Source organism: Zalophus californianus, chromosome 12 (assembly GCF_009762305.2).
Source record: "Zalophus californianus isolate mZalCal1 chromosome 12, mZalCal1.pri.v2, whole genome shotgun sequence".
NCBI lineage: Eukaryota > Metazoa > Chordata > Mammalia > Carnivora > Otariidae > Zalophus > Zalophus californianus.
In genome coordinates this window covers 90,207,197-90,231,085 of record NC_045606.1, presented here as the reverse complement: position 1 = coordinate 90,231,085, position 23,889 = coordinate 90,207,197, and the positions used below count along the sequence as shown (strand labels likewise).

At 37.4% G+C, this 23,889-nt stretch overlaps 1 protein-coding gene across 9 annotated transcripts in view; it reads left to right on the top strand.

Annotated features, from left to right (window-relative positions):
* Nucleotides 1–23,889, top strand: part of DGKI (diacylglycerol kinase iota) — a 453,056-nt gene that overhangs the window by 383,287 nt on the left and 45,880 nt on the right. For all 9 annotated transcript variants that reach the window (XM_035723279.1, XM_027573716.2, XM_035723281.1 and 6 more), the window contains one exon: nucleotides 13,035–13,060. In XM_035723279.1, the coding sequence (XP_035579172.1) occupies nucleotides 13,035–13,060 (26 nt within the window). The remainder of the gene's footprint in view (nucleotides 1–13,034; nucleotides 13,061–23,889) is intronic.

Genomic DNA, 23,889 nt, shown 5'->3' with positions numbered 1-23,889 from the left:
ACATTGACATTTATTTGTGAATGATTCTCTCCAAAAAGTACATGGGTCCCCAATATTCATCCCATCTGTCTTTAAGAAAGACTTCATCTAAACTAGACAGTCTTGATCTCCTACCTACCTCCCAGGAAGGAAACGAGACAGACATTCTGAGGAAGGGCCAAGTAGGAAAGCCATGGATGCTATTGATTTAAGCCACAAAATGAAAATAAAAGCAAAATATTGTAAGGAGGCTTGAAAAAATAGGACAGTATTAGTCAAATAAAAAGATCTTGTGTTAGGATGAGCTTATAGGTTTAGAGCATTTCATGGAGGTCGCCAAGAAAAAACATTCATCTGAAATGTATTGCAAAGGATCATACCATGTCCTACAGGCTGAGTAGTTATGATGCTCATCATCTCAGTTCTAGGTTTATTGATTAAAACAACAAGACATCACAAGAAGTGTAGTACTTGTTAGACTTTGCCTTCATAAATATATCACTCTTTGGCTCTTACGTGTTATTTTGCTCTTTAAAAACTGGGCATATTTTCCAATGTCTTTAAGCCTTGCAATTGATCTACTTGAAAGATTAGAGGCCTTGAAGGGAAACTTGCTGATGGAAGGCAATCTAAATAACTATCTTTGATTTTCTTAGAGATTCCTTGTGTTTTAGTGACTGACGACAGGGACTCTATGCTGTGCTGTTCAATATAGTAGCAGCTAGCCAATGTGTGCCTGATATCTCATTCCTTCAGGTTCTTAATATGTACATACATTAATCTGATAAAATGATTTATTCCAAAATGTTATAGCTCTGTATATTTTCATGTTTTCAGACTTTTTCCTAGGAAACACTCCTATTCTGGTGGAGAACAAATTCACCCCATTGAGGCCTTAGAGACATTGCCTGAGACTAACTGCCTCAAACACAGATTTTTTTTTTCTTTAAGTTTGTTGTTTGATTTTTAAGAAGTCAAGTGACTTTTGCTTTGGGACTCTATATGTCTGTGCCGATTTCAATAAAAAATATTTTAATTTTTACCAGTTAAATTATATAATCCCTCATCTAAAACTAGTGTGTTGTTTTTCCTGGGGGCTTCCCTTATTTTCAAGTTCCTTTGTATATCCTAGTTTGAGAAGTGTTACCTTCATTTAAAAGGAGAGAACAGTATGAATATTCTGCTTAGCATGGTTAACATTGGAAAGAGGACTTTCACCAGCAAACCTTCAAATCAAAATTTATAAAAAGTAGATGTAATCCCAGGAAGATAGCCGTGGAGTAGGAGGACCCTAGACTTGCCTTGTCCCATGAATATAACTAGATAACTATCAATCATCCTAAATACCCCAGAAATTGACCTGAAGAATGGCAGAATAAACCCCACAATTAAAGGAGGAGAAGAGGCCACAATGAAGAAGGTAGGAAGTGTGGAAACACAGTTTGGGAGATAAACACATAGCTTCTGTGGAAAGGAGGGAGCCACAGTTGTGGGGAAGGGCAAGAGACAGACTAACAGGGAGTGAGTGCATGGGGAGAATGAATCCCTGTTGCATTTGGCTTGGTAAGCGAGAAGAGCCAAATTTCATGAGTTCTTGCAACCAGCGGGTCTTAAAGCCTGAAGTTTTAAAGGTCAGCAGGCTTGGCTGGGATAGAGCCTGGAGAACATTGTACTGCTCTTGGAGAAAAGGCAGAGCAAACAGCCTGCAGACATACAGCATGGAAACAGTAATCTGAAGAGCACCTAGGACCTACAATGGGGAGGTTATTCACTCATCTTGGAGCATGTCCCAGAGGATCAGCTTTCAAAGGGAGACCCCTCTGGGAACAAAGTGGCCAGCGCCATTTCCCTTCCCCATCCCTCAGCATAGGTGCAAGGCAAACACTCACTGCCTAACTTGCTTACATCAAGCCCTGCCCTTTGTTGGAACTGCCCCTCCCAGTCACACTTTCCTCAGTCCCAGCACAGGGGGCCTCCCTACCCCCAGAAGACCAGCCTAAAACCCTACTCACACTATGTCTCCCAACAGGGGACTTTTGCAGAGCCTCAGTTTTGGGGGTAGTGGTGACAGGTCTCATTTCATAAACAGACCGAGCAAACCTACTTAAAATATGCCACATTCAGTCCAGGGACCAAACAGTGCTCAAAACAGGCAAAGAGAGCCTCTGCAGACAACTGGCCTGAAGGATAAGGTGACCAGGACAAAGCAGCAGAGCGCAGGCAACACACATTGGAGACGTTCTTGGAAGTGCCAGGCCTTGGAGAACAGGGGACATACATGGTAGGGCACTACAGGACCTCTTCTTCAAAAACAGGAGATGTAGGGGCACCTGAGCAGCTGAGTCATTTTAGGCATCCAATTCTTGGTTTTGGCTCAGGTCATGATCTCAGGGTTGTGGGATGGAGCCCCATATCGGGCTCAGCATGGAATCTGCTTGAGATTCTGTCTCCCTCTCCCGCCTCTTCTGCCCCTCCCCCGAGCACTCTCTCTCAAATAAATAAATTAAATAAATAAATAAAATCTTAAAAAAAAACACACACACAAAAACGGGAGATATAGTTGACTTTCCTAACACAGAGAAACAGGCACAGAGACTTAGACAAAAATGAGAAGACAGAGAAATTTATCCCAAATTAAAGAACAGGATGAGGCCATGGCCAGATATCTAAGTGAAATAGATGTAAGTAACATTCCTGATGGAGTATTTTAAGCAATGATCATATGGATATTCACTGGACTTGAGAAAAGAGTGGAATATAGGAGTGAGACTTTTAACACAGAGATAAGGAATAACAGAGAGAGATAAAGGGCTCAATAAATGAATGAGAAACACACTTGGTGGAATGAACAGCAGGCTGAAGAAGCAGAGGAATGAGTTAATGATCTATAAGACAAAGTAATGTTAAGTCATCAAGCTGAACAAAAGAGAGCAAAAAGAATTATGCAAAATGAGAATAGTCTTAGGGAACTCAGTGACTCCCAACAAATGTAATAACATTCACATTATATAAGTTCCAGAAGAAGAAGAAAGAAAAGGAGGGCAGAAAATATATTCAAAGAAATAATAGCTGTAAACCTCCCTAATCTGGGGAAGGAAACAGATATCCAGATCCAGGAGGCACAGAGACCTTGCATCAAAATCAACAAAAGCAGATCCACACCAAGACAAATTGTATGGCAAAAATATAGCAGTAAAGAAAAAATTGTAAAAGCAGCAAGACAAAAGAACACAGTAACTTAGAAGGGAAAACCTGTAAGGCTAGCAGGGGATTTTTTAGAAGAAACTTTCAAAGCCAGAAGGGAATGGCATGATATATTCAAAGTGCTAAATGGGAAAAATCTGCAGCCAAGAATACTCTATCCAGCAAAACTATCATTCAGAATAGAGGGAGAGATAAAGAGTTTCCCAGATAAACAAAAACTAAAGGCATTCATGACCATTGAAACAGCACTACAAGAAACATTAAAGGGGACTCTTTGAGTGAAAAGGAGAGACCAAAAGTGACAGTATAAAGGTAGGAAACAAAAGCAGTAAAAACGAGTATTTCTGTAAAAAAGAAAATCAGTCAAGGAATGCACAAAATAAAAGGATGTCGAATATAACAACACATACCTAAAACATGGGGATGAGAGGAGAAAAGAATGTGTTCAGATTTAAACTAGCATCAACATAATATGGACTACTATATGCAGAGGAGGTTATATACAAATGTAATGGTAACCATATATTAAAAACCACTAATAAATATACAAAGAATAAAGACAAATCCAAATATATCACTAAAGAAAATCAGCAAAACATGAAAGAAAGACAAGAAGAAAAGATCAGAGAAATCTTCAGAAACAACCACAAAACAAATAATAAAATGATAATAAATACATAGCTATCAGTAATTACTTTGAATGTAAATGAACTAACTGCTCTAATCAAAAGACATAGGGTGACAGATGGGATTAAAAAAAAACAAACACCCATCTAAATGCTGCTTATGAGAGACTCATTTTAAATCTAAAGACACCTGCAGTTTGAAAGTGAGAGGATGGAGAAACAACTACCGTGCAAATGGAAGTCAAAGAAAGCTGGAGTAGCAATACTTATATTGGACAAAATAGACTTTAAAACAAACTATAACAAGAGACAAGAGCACTATAAAATAATAAAGGGGACAATCCAACAAGAAGATATAACAATTGTAAATATTTATGCACCCAACATAGGAGCATCCAAGTACATAAAACAGTTAATAACAAACACAAAGGAACTAATTGATAATAATAAAATAATAGTAAGGAACTTAAACACCCCACTTACATCAATGGACATATCATCTAAACAGAAAATAAACAAGTAAACAATGGCTTTGAAGGACATACTGGACCAGATGGATTTAATAGATAAATTCAGAACATTCCATCCTAAAACAGAATGCACATTCTTTTCAAGCACACATGAGTTATTCTTCAGAATAAATCACGTATTAGCCCACAAAATAAACCTCAACAAATTCAAGATTAGAGTCATACCATGCACCTTTTCTGACCACAACATTATGAAACTAGAAGTCAACCACAAGAAAAAAATCTAGAAAGACCACAAATACATGAAGGTCAAATAACATGCCACTAAACAATGAATTGGTCAACCAGGAAATAAGAAATTAATAAGTACGTGGAAACACATGAAAATGAAACCACAAGGGTCCAAAACCTTTGGGATGTAGCAAAAGCAGTTCTCAGAGGGAAGTTTATAGCAATATAGGCCTGGAATCAAGAAAAATCTCAAACAACCTAACCTTATACCTAAAAGGGGTAGAAGAAGAACAATAAACAAAACCTAAAACCAACAGGAGGAAGTAAATAATAAAGATTAGAGCGGAATTAAATGACATAGAAACTAAAAAAAAAAAAAAAAAATAGTACAGATCAATAAAACCAGGAGCTGAATCTTTGAAAAAGATCAATAAAATGGGTAAACCTCTAGCCAGACTTATCAGGAAAAAAAAAAAAGACAAAGGACTCAAATAAATAAAATACAAATGCAAAAGGAGAAATAACCAATGCCACAGAAATACTAACAATTATAGGAGAATATTATCAAAAACTATATGCCAACAAATTAGATAACCTAGAAGGAATGGATAAATTCCTAGAAACATATCAACTACCAAAACTGAAATAGGAAGAAATAGAACATTTGAACAGACCTATCACCAAAAAAGAAATTGAAATAGTAATCAAAAAATTCCCAACAAACAAAAGGCCAAGACCAGATGGCATCACAGGTGAATTCCACCAAACATTTAAAGAAGAGTTAATATCCATTCTTCTCAAACTATTACAAAAAATAGAAGAGGAAGGAAAACTTCCAAATTCATTCTATGAGTCCAGTGTTATCCTGATACCAAAACCAAATGAAGAAGTCACTAAAGAAGAAAACTACAGGCCAATATCCCTGATGAACATAGATGCAACACTCCTCAACAAAATACTAGCAAACCCAATCTAACAATATATTAAAAAAATCATTCACCATGATCAAGTAGGATTTATTTCTTGGTTGCAAGGGTGGTTCAGTATTCACAGATCAATCAACATGATACATCACATCGATAAGAGAAAGGGTAAAAACCATCTGATCATTTCAATAGATGTAGAAAAAGCATTTGCCAAAGTATAGCATCCATTCATGATAAAAGCCCTCAACAAAGTGGGTTTAGAGGGAATATACCTTAACATAATAAAGGCCATATGAAAAACTCGCAGCTAACATCATCCTTAATGGGAAAAATGTAGAGATTTTTTTAAATTTAATTTTATTATGTTAAGCACCATACATTATATCATTAGACAAATTTGTCCACTCTCACCACTTTTATTTACCATAGGACTGGAAGTCCTAGCCACAGCAATCAGACAACAAAAAGAAATAGAAGGCATCCAAATTGGCAAGGAAAATTAAAACTTTCACTATTTGCAGATGACATAGTACTACATATAGAAAACTTGAAACAGTCCACAAAAAAAAAAAAAAAAAAAACTGCTAGAACTGATAAACAAAGTCACAGGATACAAAATCAAGGTACAGAAATCTGTTCCATTTCTATACACCAATAGTGAAGCAGCAGAAAGAGAAATTAGGAAAACAATCCCAATTACAGTTGTACCAAAAATAATAAGTTACCTAGGAATAAACCTAACCAACGAGGTGAAAGACCTGTACTCTGAAAACTATAAGACACTGATGAAAGAAATTGAAGAGGACATAAAGAAATGGAAAGACATTCCATGCTCATGGGTTGGAAGAATGAATATTATTAAAATGTCTATATTACCCAAAGCAATCTACAGATTTAATGCAATCCCTATCAAAATACTAACAGCATTTTTCAAAAAAACTAGAATAGTTCTAAAATTTGTATGGTACCACAAAAGACCTCCAAGAGACAAAGCAATCTTGACAAAGAAAAACAAAGCTCAAAACACCATAATTCCATACTTCAAGTTATTTTACAAAACTGTAGTAATCAAAACGCTATGGTACTGGCACAAAAACAATCACGTAGATCCATGGAACAGAATAGAAAACCCAGAAATAAACCTACAACTATATGGTCAATTAATCATCAACAAAGCAGAAAAGAACATCCAGTGGGAAAAAGACAGTCTCTTCAACAAATGGTGGTGGGAAAACCAGACTACTTTCTTATACCATATACAAAAATCAGTTCAAAATGGATTAAAGACCTACATGTGAGACATGAAGTCATAAAAGTCCTAGAAGAAAACACAGGCAGTAACTTCTCTGACATTGGCTGTAGCAACTTTTTTCTAGATATGTCTCCTGAGGCAAGGGAAACAAAAGCAAAAATAAACTGGAACTATATCAAAATAAAAAAGCTTCTGCACAATCAATGAAACTAAAAGGCAACCTATGGAATGGGAGAAGATATTTTCAAATGACATAGCCAATAAAGGTTTCATATGGAAAATACATAAAGAACTTATACAGCTCAACACCCCAAAACAAATAAGCTAATTTAAAAATGGGCAGAAGGGGCGCCTGGGTGGCTCAGTTGGTTAAGCGACTGCCTTTGGCTCAGGTCATGATCCTGGAGTCCCGGGATCGAGTCCCGCATCGGGCTCCCTGCTCGGCGGGGAGTCTGCTTCTCCCTCTGACCCTCTTCCCTCTCGTGCTTTCTATCTCTCATTCTCTCTCTCTCAAATAAATAAATAAATAAATAAATGTTTAAAAATGGGCAGAAGACAACAGCAGATATTTCTCCAATGAAAACATCCAGATGGCCAAGAGACACATGAAAAGATGGGCAACATCACTCACCATCAGGAAATACAAATTAAAACCACAATCACATACCACCTCACACTTGTCAGAATGGCTAAAATCAAAAACACAAGAAACAACAGTTGTTGGAGAGGATGTGGAGAAAAAGGAACCCTCGTGCACTCTTGGTAGAAATGCAAACTGGTGCAGCCACTCTGGAAAACACTATGGAGGTTCCTCAAAAAGTTAAAAATAGAACTACCATATGATCCAGTAATTGCACTCCTGGGTATTTACCCAAAGAATACAAAAACACTAATTTGAAAGGATAGATGCACCCCTATGTTTATTGCAGGATTATTTACAATAGCCAAACTATTGGAAGCAACCCAAGTGTACATTGATAGATGAAAGGATAAAGAAGGAGTGGTATATATCTACAATGGACTATTATTCAGCTGTAAAAAAGAATGAAGTCTTGCCATTTGCAACAACATGGATGGAGCTAGAGAGTATAATGCTAAGTGAAATAAGTCAGTTGGAGGAAGACAAATATCATATGATTTCACTTGTGTGGAATTTAAGAAACAAGGCAAATGAGGAAAGGGAAAATAGAGAGAGAGAGAGAAACAAATCAAGAAGCCGACTCTTAACTACAGAGAACAAACTGGGATGGTTACGGAGTGGAGGTGGGTGGTGAGGAGGGGGTAAATAGGTAATGGGGGTCAGTGCGTGCACTTGTTGTGATGAGCACACGGTGATGTAGGGAATTGCTGAGTCACTATATCTGTACTCCTGAAACTCATATAACACTGTATGTTAATTAACTGGAATTAAAATAAAAACTTAAAAAGCCAAAAAAAAATTCACAGAAAAGTAAATCAAACTGAAAAACAGCAAGACACTTCTACAAAGCAGTTACTTGAATGGATGAATAAATCAGTGGCTTATATCTTAATACATTTTTAGTTATTATGGATCTTTTACCTCCTCTTAATAGTCTTTTCCCAATGCAGTGGTGATAAAGCAGAAAGAGTCCTCAAGCTCTTTCTTTTTTTTTTTAATTTTTTAAATTTTATTATGTTATGTTAGTCACCATACAATACATCATTGGTTTTTGATGTAGTGATCCAGGATCCATTGTTTTCATATAACACCCAGCGCTCCACGCAGTACATGCCCTCCTTAATACCCATCACCGGGCTAACCCATTCCCCCTCCCCCCTCCCCTCTAAAACCCTGTTTGTTTCTCAGAGTCCATAGTCTCTCATGGTTCATCTCCCCCTCCGATTCCACCTCCCTTCATTTTTCCCTTCCTTCTCCTAATGGCCTCCGTGCTGTTCCTTATGTTCCACAAATAAGTGAAACCATATGATAATTGACTTTCTCCGCTTGACTTACTTCACTTAGCATAATCTCCTCCAGTCCCATCCGTGTTGATGTAAAAGTTGGGTATTCGTCCTTTCTGATGGCTGAGTAATATTCCATTGTATATATGGACCAAACTGTTTCTATAATTTACTGATTCTAAGACTCTGGACCAACGTTTGCTCTTTTTTTCTGCTGTAGTATTAGGACTATTTCGTAACCACTGTATTTCTTCTTTATGTTTCTGGTCACAGAGGCCCTATACCATCCTTTACTCCTTCCTTCTTTCCCTCCTTCCCTTTTCCCATTTCTAAATTTCATGGAGGTCTGTTAATAGTGTTCACCTGCCCCCACCATTATCTTTTTAGTGTACTTCTACCGTAAGCTTTGTTTGTCCGCAGATCCTTACCCTGCTTTCTTCTTGGAGTATTTTCATGTAGATGGCATGCTGGTTCCTTTTTCTTTATTACTCATATTTGTTTTGGAGGAGTTCTTTTTGGAACTGTTAGTTTGGAACGGATAATTAGGGATAGTGGGTTTGTGTGTTGCTGGAAGTTGACTTTGGGTCTGTTTTCAAACTCTTTTTTAACAGCACTAACCTCTGGGGTTTTGATTCCACTTCTGACTAGCAGGACACCTGGCTCAGAGTGGAGGGCTTTCTGCTAGATTTTAGGGTGCACGGTGTAGCTCATATCTCTTCAGATCAAAATATGCTTTCTCTGTTTCCCGGAAACTTGGCCCAGCTTTTCCTGCACTTGGTAGCTCTTCTTTATAGATGATTTCGGTTTATGGGTATCTTCTAGCTTAGTCAAAGATGATGCTTCCTTTTCTGTTTCTCATTCGCCCTGTTACTTTTCATGAATTTCAAAAAGAAGAACAGAAGCTTTGCAGTAATAGTTTTTAACTTATCTTCTGCCTTTATTCTTGCTTTTTTCTTCTAATCTGCACAGCCTGCCTGGTCAGAAGCACCAATGAGAATGTATGACCTCACTGTTTCCAAAATTCACTTCATTTAGCTTAGAAGGTAAATTACCAGCACATCAAAATGGCCCGCCAGGCCCTGTATGAAACAACCCCTGCCTCTTTTGTCTCCAGTCCTAACTTGCCACTCCTTTATGCTTTAGCAACACTGAGTTCCTTGTCTGCCTGATAACGTATTATGAAATTTCCTATCCACATTCCCTGTCGTATGCCTGGTGCTTCTGCCTGGCATTCTTCTCCTTTCTTACTTACCTAACAAGCTTCTGCTTTTCCTTCCAAGCCCAGTTCCCAGGGTTCTTGCTTTCTGAAGTCTCTCCCACTCTTCTGGAACAGAATGGGTCTCTCTCTCATGCTCCCTCTTTACTTCATACATATTTTGATGATTACACTTTTTTTCACTATAATCATTACCTATTTTTCTCCTTCACCAGATTGAATTCCTTGAAATTGGTAGCTGTTCATCTTTGTATCCGCATCACGAGGCACAGGGCCTGGTACCTAATAGGGTCTCAAATAATCATTATTATTTAGGTTTGAATCAACATAAATGGAAAGATTTAAAACAGGAGAGAGATTTTAAAATCCAGGACTTTGTTTTTGTTATTTGCTGAATTTTAATGAAATGTAAATAAAAACGTTTTTTTTTTTTAAAAACCCACAAAACAAAATGAAGCAGAATCAAGTGTAAATATTCTATAGACTGTCATAAAAGGCTGGTACTGAGGAAAGAGGCGAGAACTCTAAATCCTGGGGTTCTTTGAATGCTGGTTGTAATTTGCATTATGAGAACAATGCTATCCCTGAAATAAAGTGTAGATGGAGGAGAAGTAAACAGCCTGGAACAGAACCACAAGTCTTGCAGGTACAGTGGGAGGAATGAGCAGTGAACTCTCCTGCATTCCTCAGTTGTCAGGTTGAGGAAGATTATCTGTTCCTGGGGTTCAACCTCTGTTTTAAAAATAACTACTTCTCTTGCTGATTTCATGAGTTTTCCTCTCTCCTGGGCTAAGTTCTGTAAAACTTTTTATGCCCCTTTACAGCAATAATGGATGATGTGCATGTCTCAGTAGTGTAATTTAGTGACTCGCTAGAGTGAAAGGTGAAATACTGAGTGAGGATTGAAATACTCCATATGTCTTAAAATTCCACAAATCCAGGCATGTGGGAAACATTCCGCACAGACACTCAACATGACTAATCCTTAGCAAACACTCTGAAATGGATAGTTCTTCCCCACTGCCTGGACAACTGCATCCTCTCGGGACTTTAACGAAGCCATCTGGAATTTTTCAGATTTAATATTAGTGCTTTGCTTTCACAAAAGGCACCAAAAGCCTTGCTTCGCAAGCCTTCTACCTGAGACATTGAGTTATCTGTTGGCATGGATTTTTCTTTGTTCCTAGAGCTCTGTGAGAAATTAATTGCCAACAATCCAAGATGTGTTTCTGCTTAATTCCCATCAGAAAACACCAGGGCTGAAGATGTTACCTTGTTGCTGACTTCTTTTTATGCCCTAGGCATCTTAAGAAATGATCTTATTTAAAATATATGTTTCTCATTAGACTCACCTTTCAATCCCATTCACTTCTATTCAGCACTCTCTGCCCCTTTCTTTTTCCTAACCACGAGGGCAGATTGTGGGCCTCTGTTGCTGGGTGTATTGGATGTCTTTTGGCTTTGGGAGTGCTTACATTATCCCTACCCTGGAGCTTGTCTCACTCCCTAGGCCCTTCCCTCATGGCTGGCCTAGGAGCTTGGCAAACCTGTCTTGTGTGTGGTTTGAAGGTAACATGATGATTTTTTTGAGGCGCTCCAAAATGCGTTTGAGTCTAAACACCAGTGTGGTGGTGCTGACATTAATTCAATTCAACAAACGTTAATCAGAGGCCCATTCTGTACTACGTAAGAAGTGGCCCTAGTTTTCTATTTGCTCACAGCCCAGTGGGGAGGAGGGGTGTGTGATAGTGTGAAACAGGGGAATCCCAAAGAGAGTCCAGATCTGCTCCACTTGGGGAGGCTAAGTGGCACTTCTCAGGCAGCCAACACCACAGGGATGACTTCGCCTGCGGCAGGTTCCCTCTCAGGGCTCCCTGTGCCCGTCACCCAGATGCCAGTTTTCTCCCTACCAAATCTGGGGATCCTCTGTTGTTTTCACATGCAAAAGTTCACTTGAAGAGACTGGTAAGGTTGAAATGATTTGACAATTTGCCACTAAGGAAAGTTCAAGGCTTTCCCACCATGACTGCTGTGTCCTTATACTTTACTGATAAGTCACATAATGGACAAAATATCACAGATCAGTAGATAAAGTAAAGCATTCTCAAGCATTCCGAAGTAGCTAAAATCTTCCTTCAACTGCTGTGCATCCATGGAATCATTCTTGCCCCAACACTAGTTACATTAATGGGCATATTACTAAACTCTGGCATTTCCCTTTGTCATCCTCCTGCTATGGTCCCCAGCAGGCAGATCATTTAGAACAGAAGTTGCCTCCTGGCTGGTTTCTTGCCTTTCCCTTCAAAATTCTGCCACCTGTTAGTACAGAATTATATATCTCACTTTATCCCAAGGAAAGAATGAGCTGGTAGAGTCAAGACTGTGTCTTTCAAGCTTGAGGGGAATTCATCCTCAAGGCTGTATCTGTATTGCTCAGAGTAACTCAATTAGTGGTCAGCTGAGGAAGAAAGAAAGGTTTTTTATTGTGAAAATTGATTGATATTGATATGATGCTTCATCGGTGTCTTCCTAACATAATTGGAGCTGAGCCCCAAATGGTGTGCAAAAGTCATCGATTTATAAAAGTTCTGTGGGACTCCAGTGGTTGCACTCTTGCCTCATTGTGGTGTAGAGCTATGAGGCCAGCACACAGAGGGTCTATGTCATGCTCACTTAAACCTTAAATTGCACAAAGAGTGAAAACAAAAAACAATAATCATAAGGGTACACCTCATTTATTTTACTTCTGTCTCATTTTTTTACCGTCCAAGTAGGTTTCTTTTTACTTACACTCAATCTAGTGTTTATTTAAACACTATTTATTTATTAACACTGTTTATTTATTATTTTCTGGAGGCCTGGCCTTTGGTGACATCACAGGATTCCATCCATTACCACATTTCTATGACTTCTATTTGTGTGTCATAAATCCAGAATTAATTAAGTTTGTTGCAGTCCTGTGACATGGTGCAGTGGACTGAAATTTCATTAACCCCAACCACCCAACCAATCCAGGTAAGCTTTGGGAGTGATCAATTAGAATATACCATGCGACCAACAAATTAATTACACTCTCTACTATATTGACTTTCTATTTAATTGAACTTGGGGGGTACTATTTCTAGGAGATTATCCTTGATCATTATTGCATTTATAATTATCAGTATCATTTACAAAACATTTATCATGCTTATTATCTCGTTTTAGGTCACCAATTTCTTCAGAAGATCACGGTAAGAATCTGTCTTACTTATACTAATTCAAGATTAAAAGTTGAGCTCCATTCCTTGCATTTCACTGTCAGAGGAAAGAATTTTTCAAGAAAATGTTTCTAAGACATTGGCCTTGTATTTTTTTTGTGTGACATGTCATGCGCTTTTGAAAACTCAATGACTCCTAGCTAAATGTGGTATCTTGTAGTATCTTCAAATCTATTATAACCATTTTGGTTGACAGATAGTTTGAAGCTTAATGTATCTACCTGATTTCTGTCCCATCACTGGATACTTTTTGTGACTTGGGGCTAGCCATGTAACTTCTCTGGATGATCATAGATTTTCATCTTTAAAATGAGAGTTTGTAGTAGATACTCCCAGAAGTCCCTTCAAGATTGGATGTTGAAATTTGCCAAAAGTATTAGAAGACTGAAATGAACCTGGTCAGTAGTGGTATGAATTGTTACCCAGCTGAGGTGAGTTATTCAGTTAAGACGTAATTATTTCATTCAAAGGATAAAATGAATAGTTTTGTCACATCTAACTTTGGGAGTTCATTTATTCAGTCACTCATCCAAAACGTTCACTAAGTGTCTACAGTGGGTCCGTGATACTATGTAATCATGTTATACAAATACGCTTTTGGGGCCATCCGCAAAGACAATGTGGTATATGACAGAATTTCCCCGCTCAAAGAGCTTTATATGTCTAGTGGTGAAGGGGGTGGTTGAATGACACATACCTCCTGCAATATAAAGTGAAATGTGATTAATCTCATAAAAGAGAGATACACCAGGACTCTGAGTACTACTGGCATTCCTCTTCATGCTGTCCCTAAATAGTGAAGGGCACCATTATGCATTCAGCCAGCTAAGTATAACACAGGAAAGCTGGCTGTAAGCTTCCCTCTTCGTCCCCTCATTCTAGTTGGTCACTAAATTTTATTAACTCTGGTTTGTATATATCTTTTATCTCTGGTCTCTTTTCCACCCCCATTGTTGTAGCTCAGGACCTCTCCATGTCTTACTTGGATTTTAAGATTGTTTTAAAACTGGTGTCCATACCCTAGTTTTCTATCCTCTAGTTCACTGTACACTTGGATAACACCACACTGTTCTACAGCAAAAATCTACTCCCATTGCCTGTGGGCTAAAATCTTATCAATAGACCAATCATTGTATTCAGATTTCCAATATTGTATTTTAATGTGGAATGGAAATCCTAAATGATGGAATCTTTGTTTACTTCTACTGCTTATTGCTTCTTTTGGCATCTTTTCCCCCTTCTCCTACCCATGCTGAATGCTCTAGCCATGTGGTATTGCATCTAGTTTCTGGAACTCACCATGTGTTCACGTTTCCTGCTTTTATCCATGCTGTTCTTTGTGACAGGAAGCTACTCCTTTTGCGATATACATGGTTTACACTTACCATTTGAGACCTTGTTAATCATCTCATCCTCTCTGAGAGCTTTCTGACCCACTTACCATTTGCATGAAATAGTTTTCTTCTAGAATTTAACACATAAATTTGATGCTTGATTTACCTGTCTCCCCTGTGAGTTCTTTGATACAGATCCCAACAAATAAATAGCAAACATTCAACAAATGCTTGTTAAGTGAGTGAGTTAAGGACAAAGAGAGGGAGTTTTAGGCAGGCATATTCTGCCATATCATAAAATCTCTCATAATACTGACATGAAGATGTATCACATTCTCTGAAGATCATAGGGGAAATCATGTGTAGACCTATTAAGTCAGAATTAGGTAACCAACCACCTAATGATGATCTATTATGCCATGCTCTTTTGCTCATCGGTGTTGGTACGACTAGGTTTTTTTATTGCATGTTTAGAGATCCTTGGGCTTCCAAGTTCCATTGATTCAAAACTTGTGTTTTGTTTTTATTTTGATCTATGGTTCCCCTAAAGACTTTTGTTTGCTTTGGCCTTCCAATCTATTAGAACTTGTCCCCTGTGCCCAAACAAGGGGTGGGGCAGGGGGGTACTTCTGAACTGTTATTCTCTAGTTTGCTAGGAATTCTTAAGGGATTATGAGCTATCGGTGAGTAGGTGCTAGCATCATTGGAAGTCCTTGAAAAATGCCTATCACCAGAAAGACTTGCTCAGTATGAATAGCCTGTCCAAATTAATTATTTTAAGAACTAGTATATATAGGGGTGCCTGGGTGGCTCAGTTGGTTAAGCAACTGCCTTCGGCTCAGGTCATGATCCTGGAGTCCCGGGATCGAGCCCACATCGGGCTCCCTGCTTGGCAGGGAGTCTGCTTCTCCCTCTGACCCTCTTCCCTCTCGTGCTCTCCGTCTCTCATTCTCTCTCCCTCAAATAAATAAATAAAATCTTTAAAAAAAAAAAAAAAGAACTAGTATATATGATTAGTTAAAGAAACATTATCCAAATTTGAGGGCTTTTATATTTTCATGGCTTCAGAAGTTATTACATGTCCATGCGTCTAGGTTTGATTCTGCAAATTCCAAAAATTACTCAAATATGTAATGTGAAATTTCAGTGCTGACTTGTCTAATCTTATTAATTTCCCATCAGCTTCTAGCCCATGTATCCTTGTAAAATATTCTTATCCTTTTCTTTTACCACCAAGATTTTCTACTAGCACTTAAAATATGTTTTCTCATGCTTATACATTTTTAATTGTTCATGTTTTTGTGATTCTCGTTAAACCTCCTGAATAGTCTATCAAGCTTACATTTGTAAGCAATAATGATATTACAGTATGTGTGCTTTCAAGAATTGGAAGAAGTAACATTTTTGCTTTCTCCAATTTGGCGATAGAAAAACTGAGGCTCATTGGGCAAAGGGATTGTGAAATTGTGATATAAAGCCCCATGCCTCTTGACTTTCTGTTTTGTTAGCTTACTACCAATGATCTTAACTTTTCTCTCTAATAACGGTTGCTCTGGCTACCTTCAAAACAGACTTTGTTCTTGAGAAAATCTAATTTTCTGAAGTCCAATATGCCCAGCATTCTCAGTTCCCACAGATTACTTTTCACAGAAAATAGGTTTGGATGTCATGGCTCTGTCATTTACCCTCTCTTAGACCACTCACTTATCTGTAAGGTGGAGCTCATCATACCTACCCTGCCTACCTCATGGGATTATGAGTTCAAGTGGGAGATCATCTGTGCAATATCTTTCCAGTTTGCTAAAAGCACCCCAAACACAATGCTATTATTGGCCAGGGAGTGGATGAGGAGATGTGAGTTGATTAGTGATGTTTGCTCAGCATTGCCTACTGTCTTTGAGAAGTTAAAAGGTGTACTGGGGATGGAGGAGGGGTAGAAAACTGTTTGCTTCTATGTTATCCATTAAATATTGTGTTTTCATTGGAAGCCTTCTTATATCTGGATGAGGAGGAGTAAGATGGTTAATACACAGTGCAGCTTGAAGTGACAAAGTGAAGATACAGTTCATGATTAGATGCAGGGTCCTATAGAAAACTGACCATATAAGGCAAAAATGAAATGTAAAATGTTCCTATTTGTATAAAATAGTATCAGAGTCATTAAGAATTAAGGCCAAAATTTATCGAGCACTTTTTTTATGCAGAGACACTGTGCTAAAGTACTTCAACTATGTTACTTCATTTCATCTTGAACAAATAGTACACAGTAGATGTGTTAAACAGGCTCGTGGTACTTAAATAAATAACTTGCTTAAGATCACACTAGTAAGTGGTAGAGTTAATTTTCAAACCCAGATCTAATACCCACCTCTTGCTCATTTATGTACCAGGTCTCTGGAAACCAAAAGGAATGATTGTCAGCATTAAGGTGAAGTGATAGAATTATAGAGAAAAAAAAAAATTCCCTCTAACAAGAGTTTATTTACTACCGTGTAAGTAATCTCTTTTTAATGACAAAACAAAACAGAACAAAAATAACAAACTGTCTCTCCTGCTGGGAATGATTTGTTCCTGTAGAAAAAGTAAATACCAATGTCACATTCTCTCATAATTAGTTAACTGAGTGAAACCGAAGCTTCAGGGAAACCTGCCACACCAAATCCCAGTGGAAACATTACGTTTTAATGTTACAGCTGCAAGCTGGAGTCCTACCCCTTGTCAGAAGATAAGCCTGGCAGTGACTGATTGCCCTGCCCTAGGAGTTTCCTCAGCATTTAGTGCCTATCACCTCATCATTTAAATGGCCCCAGGAGCCAGTCCCATGCCCAGGCTGCTTTGCCTGAGCTCTCAGATTCTGTTCTGTCATCTTAGCCCGCTTATTTGGGGGCCTCTGAGAATGTCTCTCTGCCACCTGCCACCTATGGCCCTGCACTGGAAGATTATCTTCCAGCTAATGTCTGCTCACTTCCCAAATACAGGACAGTCACTGACTCTTGCCCAGCAGTGCCAACCATCTGTTTGCTTCCCCTGGCAGTCTGAAGCAGGCATCCCCTTCCTGTCCTCGCTCCTAGACCTGTTGGTAGTAACAGGGCTCTCACATTATATGGTAGCTTTTTTGTTGCAACAGTAACACAGTGGACAAGGGTGGGAGTAGCAGGTGTATCGGGAATAAAATTTTAACGACCACAATCACTAGCATAAGTGCCCAAAGAGGAGTCTCCTACCGGACTTGGAGGCAGTTTTACTTTGCAGTAGTTGTGCAAAATAACAAAAACAAAATAAAACCCCCAAACGACACATTGTGCGGTGGCCTAAAGCTCTCTAATATATCAATAACTATCTCTTGGCTCAAAATCATAGATTGATTTTTTTTCTACAATATAAACATATATATATATAGGCATGCAATTTTACTGACATAGATAATATTCATAAAAATGTACAGAACATTTACCAGCTCAGTTTAAATGATAACCAAAAGGATCTGTTGCTTGCCCAGCCCCCAACCTAAGAAATAAAACATTTGTAGTCCTCTAGAAGCTTCATGTTTCCCTTTCTGTTTACATTACCTTCCCTCTCCTGCGGAGATACCTCTATTCTGCTTTTTTGCTAAGAATTTCCTTGTTTCTTTTGAATATACATATATTCCACATATGAATGTGTGTGTATATATGTTCCAGATGTGTGTGTGTGTGTGTGTGTGTGTGTGTGTGTGTGTATAGATTGGCTTATATTGAACTTTCATAAATTGAATCCTGTTGTAAATTCTGTGATTTGCTTCTTTTGTTCAAAAGGTTTTTCTGATGTATCCTTGTTGAGTGCCATATTTATTTCATTAATTTTTCATGTTGTATAGTATCCTATTGTATGAATAATATATACCAATTTATCCAAATTCTGATGAATGTTTGTATAGACTCCAGGTTTTTTGGTTTTGTTTGTTTTCTTGCTATTGCAAACAATATCATTATGAACATTCTTTTTCATAACTCCTCCAGCTTCCACATGTAAGCATTTTTCTAGGGTTTAAACCTGGGGATGGCAAAGTTAGGTGGTAGGTTATACACCTATTTAAGTTATCACATAATGACAAGTTGTTTTCCAGAGTAATCATTCTAGTTTACTCTCACAACTGCAGTTAAGAAGAGTTCCCGTTGACCCACATCCTTGCCAACTCTTGATGTTAACTAATGAAAAATATTTTGCGAACCTAGTGGGAGTGTCAAATGGTATCTTGGGGTTTTAATTTGTGTCAAATGATTACACATAAGATTAAGCATTTTTTATATAATCCATTTGTGTTTACCTTTCCTATGAAATGTCACTTTATTTCTTTTGCCCATTTTTCCCCCCACTGGGTTGTCTTTTTCTTAATGATTCATAAACATCTCTGTGGATTCTAGGTAAAGGTTTTTTGTTGACTATGTGTGTTGCAATTTTTTCCAGTTTGTGGTTTATCTTTCCAAACTTTTTTTGAGGAATAGTTATTCTTTAATTTAATGTAATCAAATTATTAGTATTTTCTCTATGGTGTCTACCTTTGGTATGTTCTCTAAAGAAATCCTTTCGTAGGATAGAATATCCTAAGGATATTCTCCGATTATCTCTTCTACTATTTTTATAGTGCTCACCTTCAATTGTGTCTTCATTATCTTGGAAATGATTTTGTGGTTTGATGAGAGGTAAACATCCAGTTTTATTTTGATTTGTTTCATGTATATAACCAGTCATTATTGTTTAATTCCTTCACTGACTTGCAAAGCCTGTTCTATCTTCCCCTATATGTGAGTTTCTAGATTCTCTTTTCTGTTTTATTGATCCATATGTCAATTCCTGTACAATGCACATTGTTTTAATTGCTCTAACTTTGGTATAAATCTTGCTATCTGGGAGAGCACATACTCTAAAATTTGTTCTTCTTCAATAATGTCTAAATTGGATCTTCGCTCCTTCCTATACATTTTAGAAGCCCTTGACCAAGTTTTGTGTTGTAATTTTCATGGAAATTGCATGAATCTAAAAATCAGTGTAAAGAGAATTTATATTATGACAATAAGTCTTTCCATCTCAAACCATATCTGTTTACATTTAAATGTTTATGATCCATAGAATTTCATAATTTTCTTCCTGAAGGGTTTGGCCTTCTGTTGTTAAATATATTCCTAGGTACTTTACACTTTTTGGTGATCTTTTCTTTTTTAAAATTGTATTTTCTGAATGATCGTTGTTGGCACAGTAAAGTGAAAATCACTTGGAACCTTGTTTCAAGGTTCTTGCTTCAAAATCTTGAGTCAAGCCTCCTGCTAAACTTTTTAAATTCATAAACTTTACTTCAAGTGTCTTTTGTGAGGAAGGAATTCTGCAGAGGCATTATCATCTGCAAGTAATGAGAATTTTGTTTCATTCTTTCCAGTGACTATGCTTTGTTATATATCTTTCTGGTCCTTTCTGTGCTGATTAGAACAGTACAGTATTGAATAGAAGTAGAGATAGTCAGCATCATCGATTTTTCCTGATCTCAAAGTGGCTGCCATCCATAAGTCACCAATAAGTGTGAAGTTCACTGGGAGGTGAACAGCCCTATTTTGTAGATAGCCTCTTAAGGATTTTCCCTTTCATCCAAATGTGTTAGATTCAACAGGCATTAGAATTTAAATGAATACTTTTTTTTCATCTTTTGAGATACTGATTTTTTCCTTTGGTGTTACGGTGTGCTTCAATTTCTAGTAGAAACCAGTATCATATGCATGAGATAAATTCAAATTGGTTATTATATTTATCTCCTTTATATATTGTTGGATTCAGTTTGCTCCTATTCTATTTAGAATTTTTTCATCCATGGTCATCTGTGTGATTGGCCTTCCATTTCCTTTCTATTGTACAGAGCATGTATGATATACCTCGCTTCATAAAAGGAATTAGAAAATGTTTCCCTGTTTTCTAATCTCTGGAAGACTTTGTATAGCACTTGGTTTATCGATCTCTGGAATACTTTGGAAGATCCCATCAGTAAAACTATCTAGGATGGCATTTCCTTGGTGGGAAAATTTCAATCGCAGATTCATAGTATTTGTTTAAAGAGCTAGTCAGATTCTCTATTTCTCCTTAAATCAGTATTGGTAACTTTTTTTTTCGGAATTCATCTATTAAAGTTTTTTTCATTTTTGGCATAATTTTTTTATATCTTGTTATCTGTGTAATTTCTGTGAGATCTAAGGTTACATCTATCTTTTCATTTTAATATTGTTTTTGCCTGCTTCTCTTTTTTTGTGTCTTTGCCCTCCCTCACCCCCCCACAGAGCCTTGGAGCTCTCATTATTTTATAGCTTTTTTCAAGAAACTGTTTTTAGCTTCATGGTCCTCTCTATTATATATTTGTTTTCTGTTTCATTGGTTTCTTATCTTTATAATTTCCTTTATTCTAATCATTTGGCTTATTTTTCTACTTTTTTCTACTTTTTTTTTTTTTTAAAGATTTTATTTATTTATTCATGAGAGACAGAGAGAGAGAGAGAGAGAGAGGCAGAGGGAGAAGCAGGCTCCCAAGGAGCAGGGAGCCCGATGCGGGACTCGATCCCAGGACCCTGGGATCATGACCTGAGCCGAAGGCAGACGCTTAACCATCTGAGCCACCCAGGCGCCCTCTACTTTTTTTCTAACATAGACAATTTATTTTATTTTTTTAAAGGTTTTTATTTGAGAAAGAGTGAGAGAGAAAGAGAGAGCATGTGCAGGAGCAGCGGGGAGGGGCAGAGGGAGAGGGAGAAATGAGCTCCCCGCTGAGCAGCGAGCCGAACGAGGGACTGGATCCCAGGACCCTGGGATCACGAGCCAAAGGCAGACGCTTAGCCGATTGAGTCACCCAGGCGCCCCCTAACATAGACAATTTAAGTATACAAACGTTACCTGAATGCTTTCTCTTCTCTGTGTATCTCCTTCTGAAATTCTGTTTGGATGCATGATGGACCTTTTGATGCTAACCTGTAAGTGTCCTACTCTCTCTTATATTTTATTTCTCTTTGTTTCTCTGGAATGCAGCCTAGATAATTCCTTCAAAGTTGTTTTCTTGTTTTTTACTGATTTGTATTTATATGTTTTAGATTATTCTTTGAGCCACTCATTTCCTTGGACCTTCATGCACCAGAATTCTTTAAGTCCTTCAGAGAGGTTTGCCAGTCACCAAAGAAAACTACCAATCTTGATTAATTTAAATTAAATTCTCCATTGGTGAGTTTGTGTGTGTATGCTTGTTTGTTTCTTGTTTAAGCTACATAGGGAACACAGAGACATTAATTCAGAGTGCATAGTATTCAGTTGATGGCAATAAATTCACGTGAGTTTCCTTGTTTTTGGTTTTATGCCCACACAACATCAAGTTTTCTTGTTAGATCCCTTATAGGCTTTATTTATTATTCATCTATACTGATTTAGCTCTTCAGGGGCACAATTTTATGTGGGGTTCTATTTGGGCAGGTTCCTGGCTTTATCTTCTGTGTATCCCATGTCTCACACAGACATCAAAGAGTGTCTCAAAATCCTCAGCGTGTGGCAGAAACCTTTAGGGTATCAGGTAGTTTGGGTACCTGCTCATCTGCTAGGGTCAGTGGATTCACTTTATTTAACGGATTTATGGATTCCTTACTGTCTCTCTTAAGAGCAGGGAGTGAGTGTGTATGATGAGCTTTACTTTATTTTCGTTGTAAAATGAAACACAATATATAGCTTGGCATATTATATTTATATATATATATAGGCATATATATATTATAATGGTAATACCTTCATAACCATCACTCAGGCCAAAAAAACAGAATTCCTTCCATGTGTCTCCATCCTAATTGCATGTCTCCAGGCCTCTAAAAGTAACCACTATCTTGGCTTCTGTTTTTTTATGTGTTGTTTTGTTTCTTTTCTTTTCTTTTCTTTTCTTTTTTTTTGCATATCTATAAAATCTTATCACTCACTCTAATTTTATCTAGCACACTCTAGATACTATAGTTTAATCTTGCCCATTAAAAAAAATATAGTATGTCTTTTAGGTCTCTTTCAAACACACATTCTCCATCTATTCCTTTCTTTTACTTAGAACTTATCTTTGAAGTGCTCAGGCCATTTGAACTACAGACTTTCACACGGGGGATTTTGCTGAGTGAGTGAACACTGACGCACAGGGGCTCGATCAAACTCAGGTCTGATCTCTTTGTCAAGTCTATTGGTGAGAATGTGTTCTTTGATCAAGGGCAAGTGATGTCTGGATTTCACTGTTTAATTGATGTCCAGTACCTAGATTTATTAATTGGGGTTATAAAATTGTGCTGTTGTAATGCTACCTTTGGGAGTTTTCCACTTCTGTCATTTTATAAAGAGCTACTTCATCTCCTCTACTCTTTGATTACCCAGTGAAACAGGCCCGTACAGGAAAAGAGAATAAATGTTCAAGTCTGTCCTTTTATTTATCTGGTTATCAAGATAATTAGTTGATTCCTTATCACTGTAAAAAAATGACCAAGTTCAAAAATCTTGATGAATTCCTAATTCTTTTTTTTTTTTTTTTAAGTAGGCTCCATGCCCAGTGTGGGCCTTAAACTCACGACTCATGCAATCAAGAGTCGCATACTCTACTGATCTAGCCAGCCAGGCACCCCATGAATTTTAACACATTTCATGGGCTTCAGTGCATTACAGTTATTATTCTTATTGAAGTTTAAATTTTTCTATCTTTGGCAAGAAGGCAGTCCCTTCATGTTGACTTTTAAGTCTTCCTAACATTGTCCTAATATTCTTAGATAATTTCCTTGATACCCAGCATTACAAGATGTTTCAGGCTCATCTTTTGTAGTTCTTGCTTCTTGCCCTAGATGTCATTTCTCTAAAACCTCTTAGATTCTTCCAATGAAAAATAGTATTTCAAGACCACAATTTGGGCACTAGATACTACTAGTTCATTGTTTCTGGTTGAGCAGAGATAAGACAGTTATATTTGCATTCAGGATATATATGTGTGTGTGTGTCTGTATGTGTGTATATATTCACATATACGTGCTCAATCTTTTATTTTAGCCCACACAATTCAATTAGAATTACTGAAAGGAATTAAAACATATTTCCTTGCATTTTTATTGATTTATGATATATTGGGATTAAGATCATATAGCCACTGCATACTATAATTTCTCCCTTTTTTCATTTTTGACCTAGTTGCAAAAGTAACTAATTAATGCTCATCACAAGTCATTACGTTGAAGTCTCTCTGGTTATTTTGATTTTCTGAACCACATTTTCCACTAGATCCCTTAGGGAAATCTCTTGAAAACCTTATTTTTTGAGTTGTTTCATGTAATAGCTTTTCTGGGACTTTTACCCTTAAAAATTAGTTGTGGTCCATACAGACTCATCATGTCACATGTGGCATAAAGCATTGCTTTTAAAGTCTGGATATTTTCCTTATAAAATTCTTTTCTTTTTTCC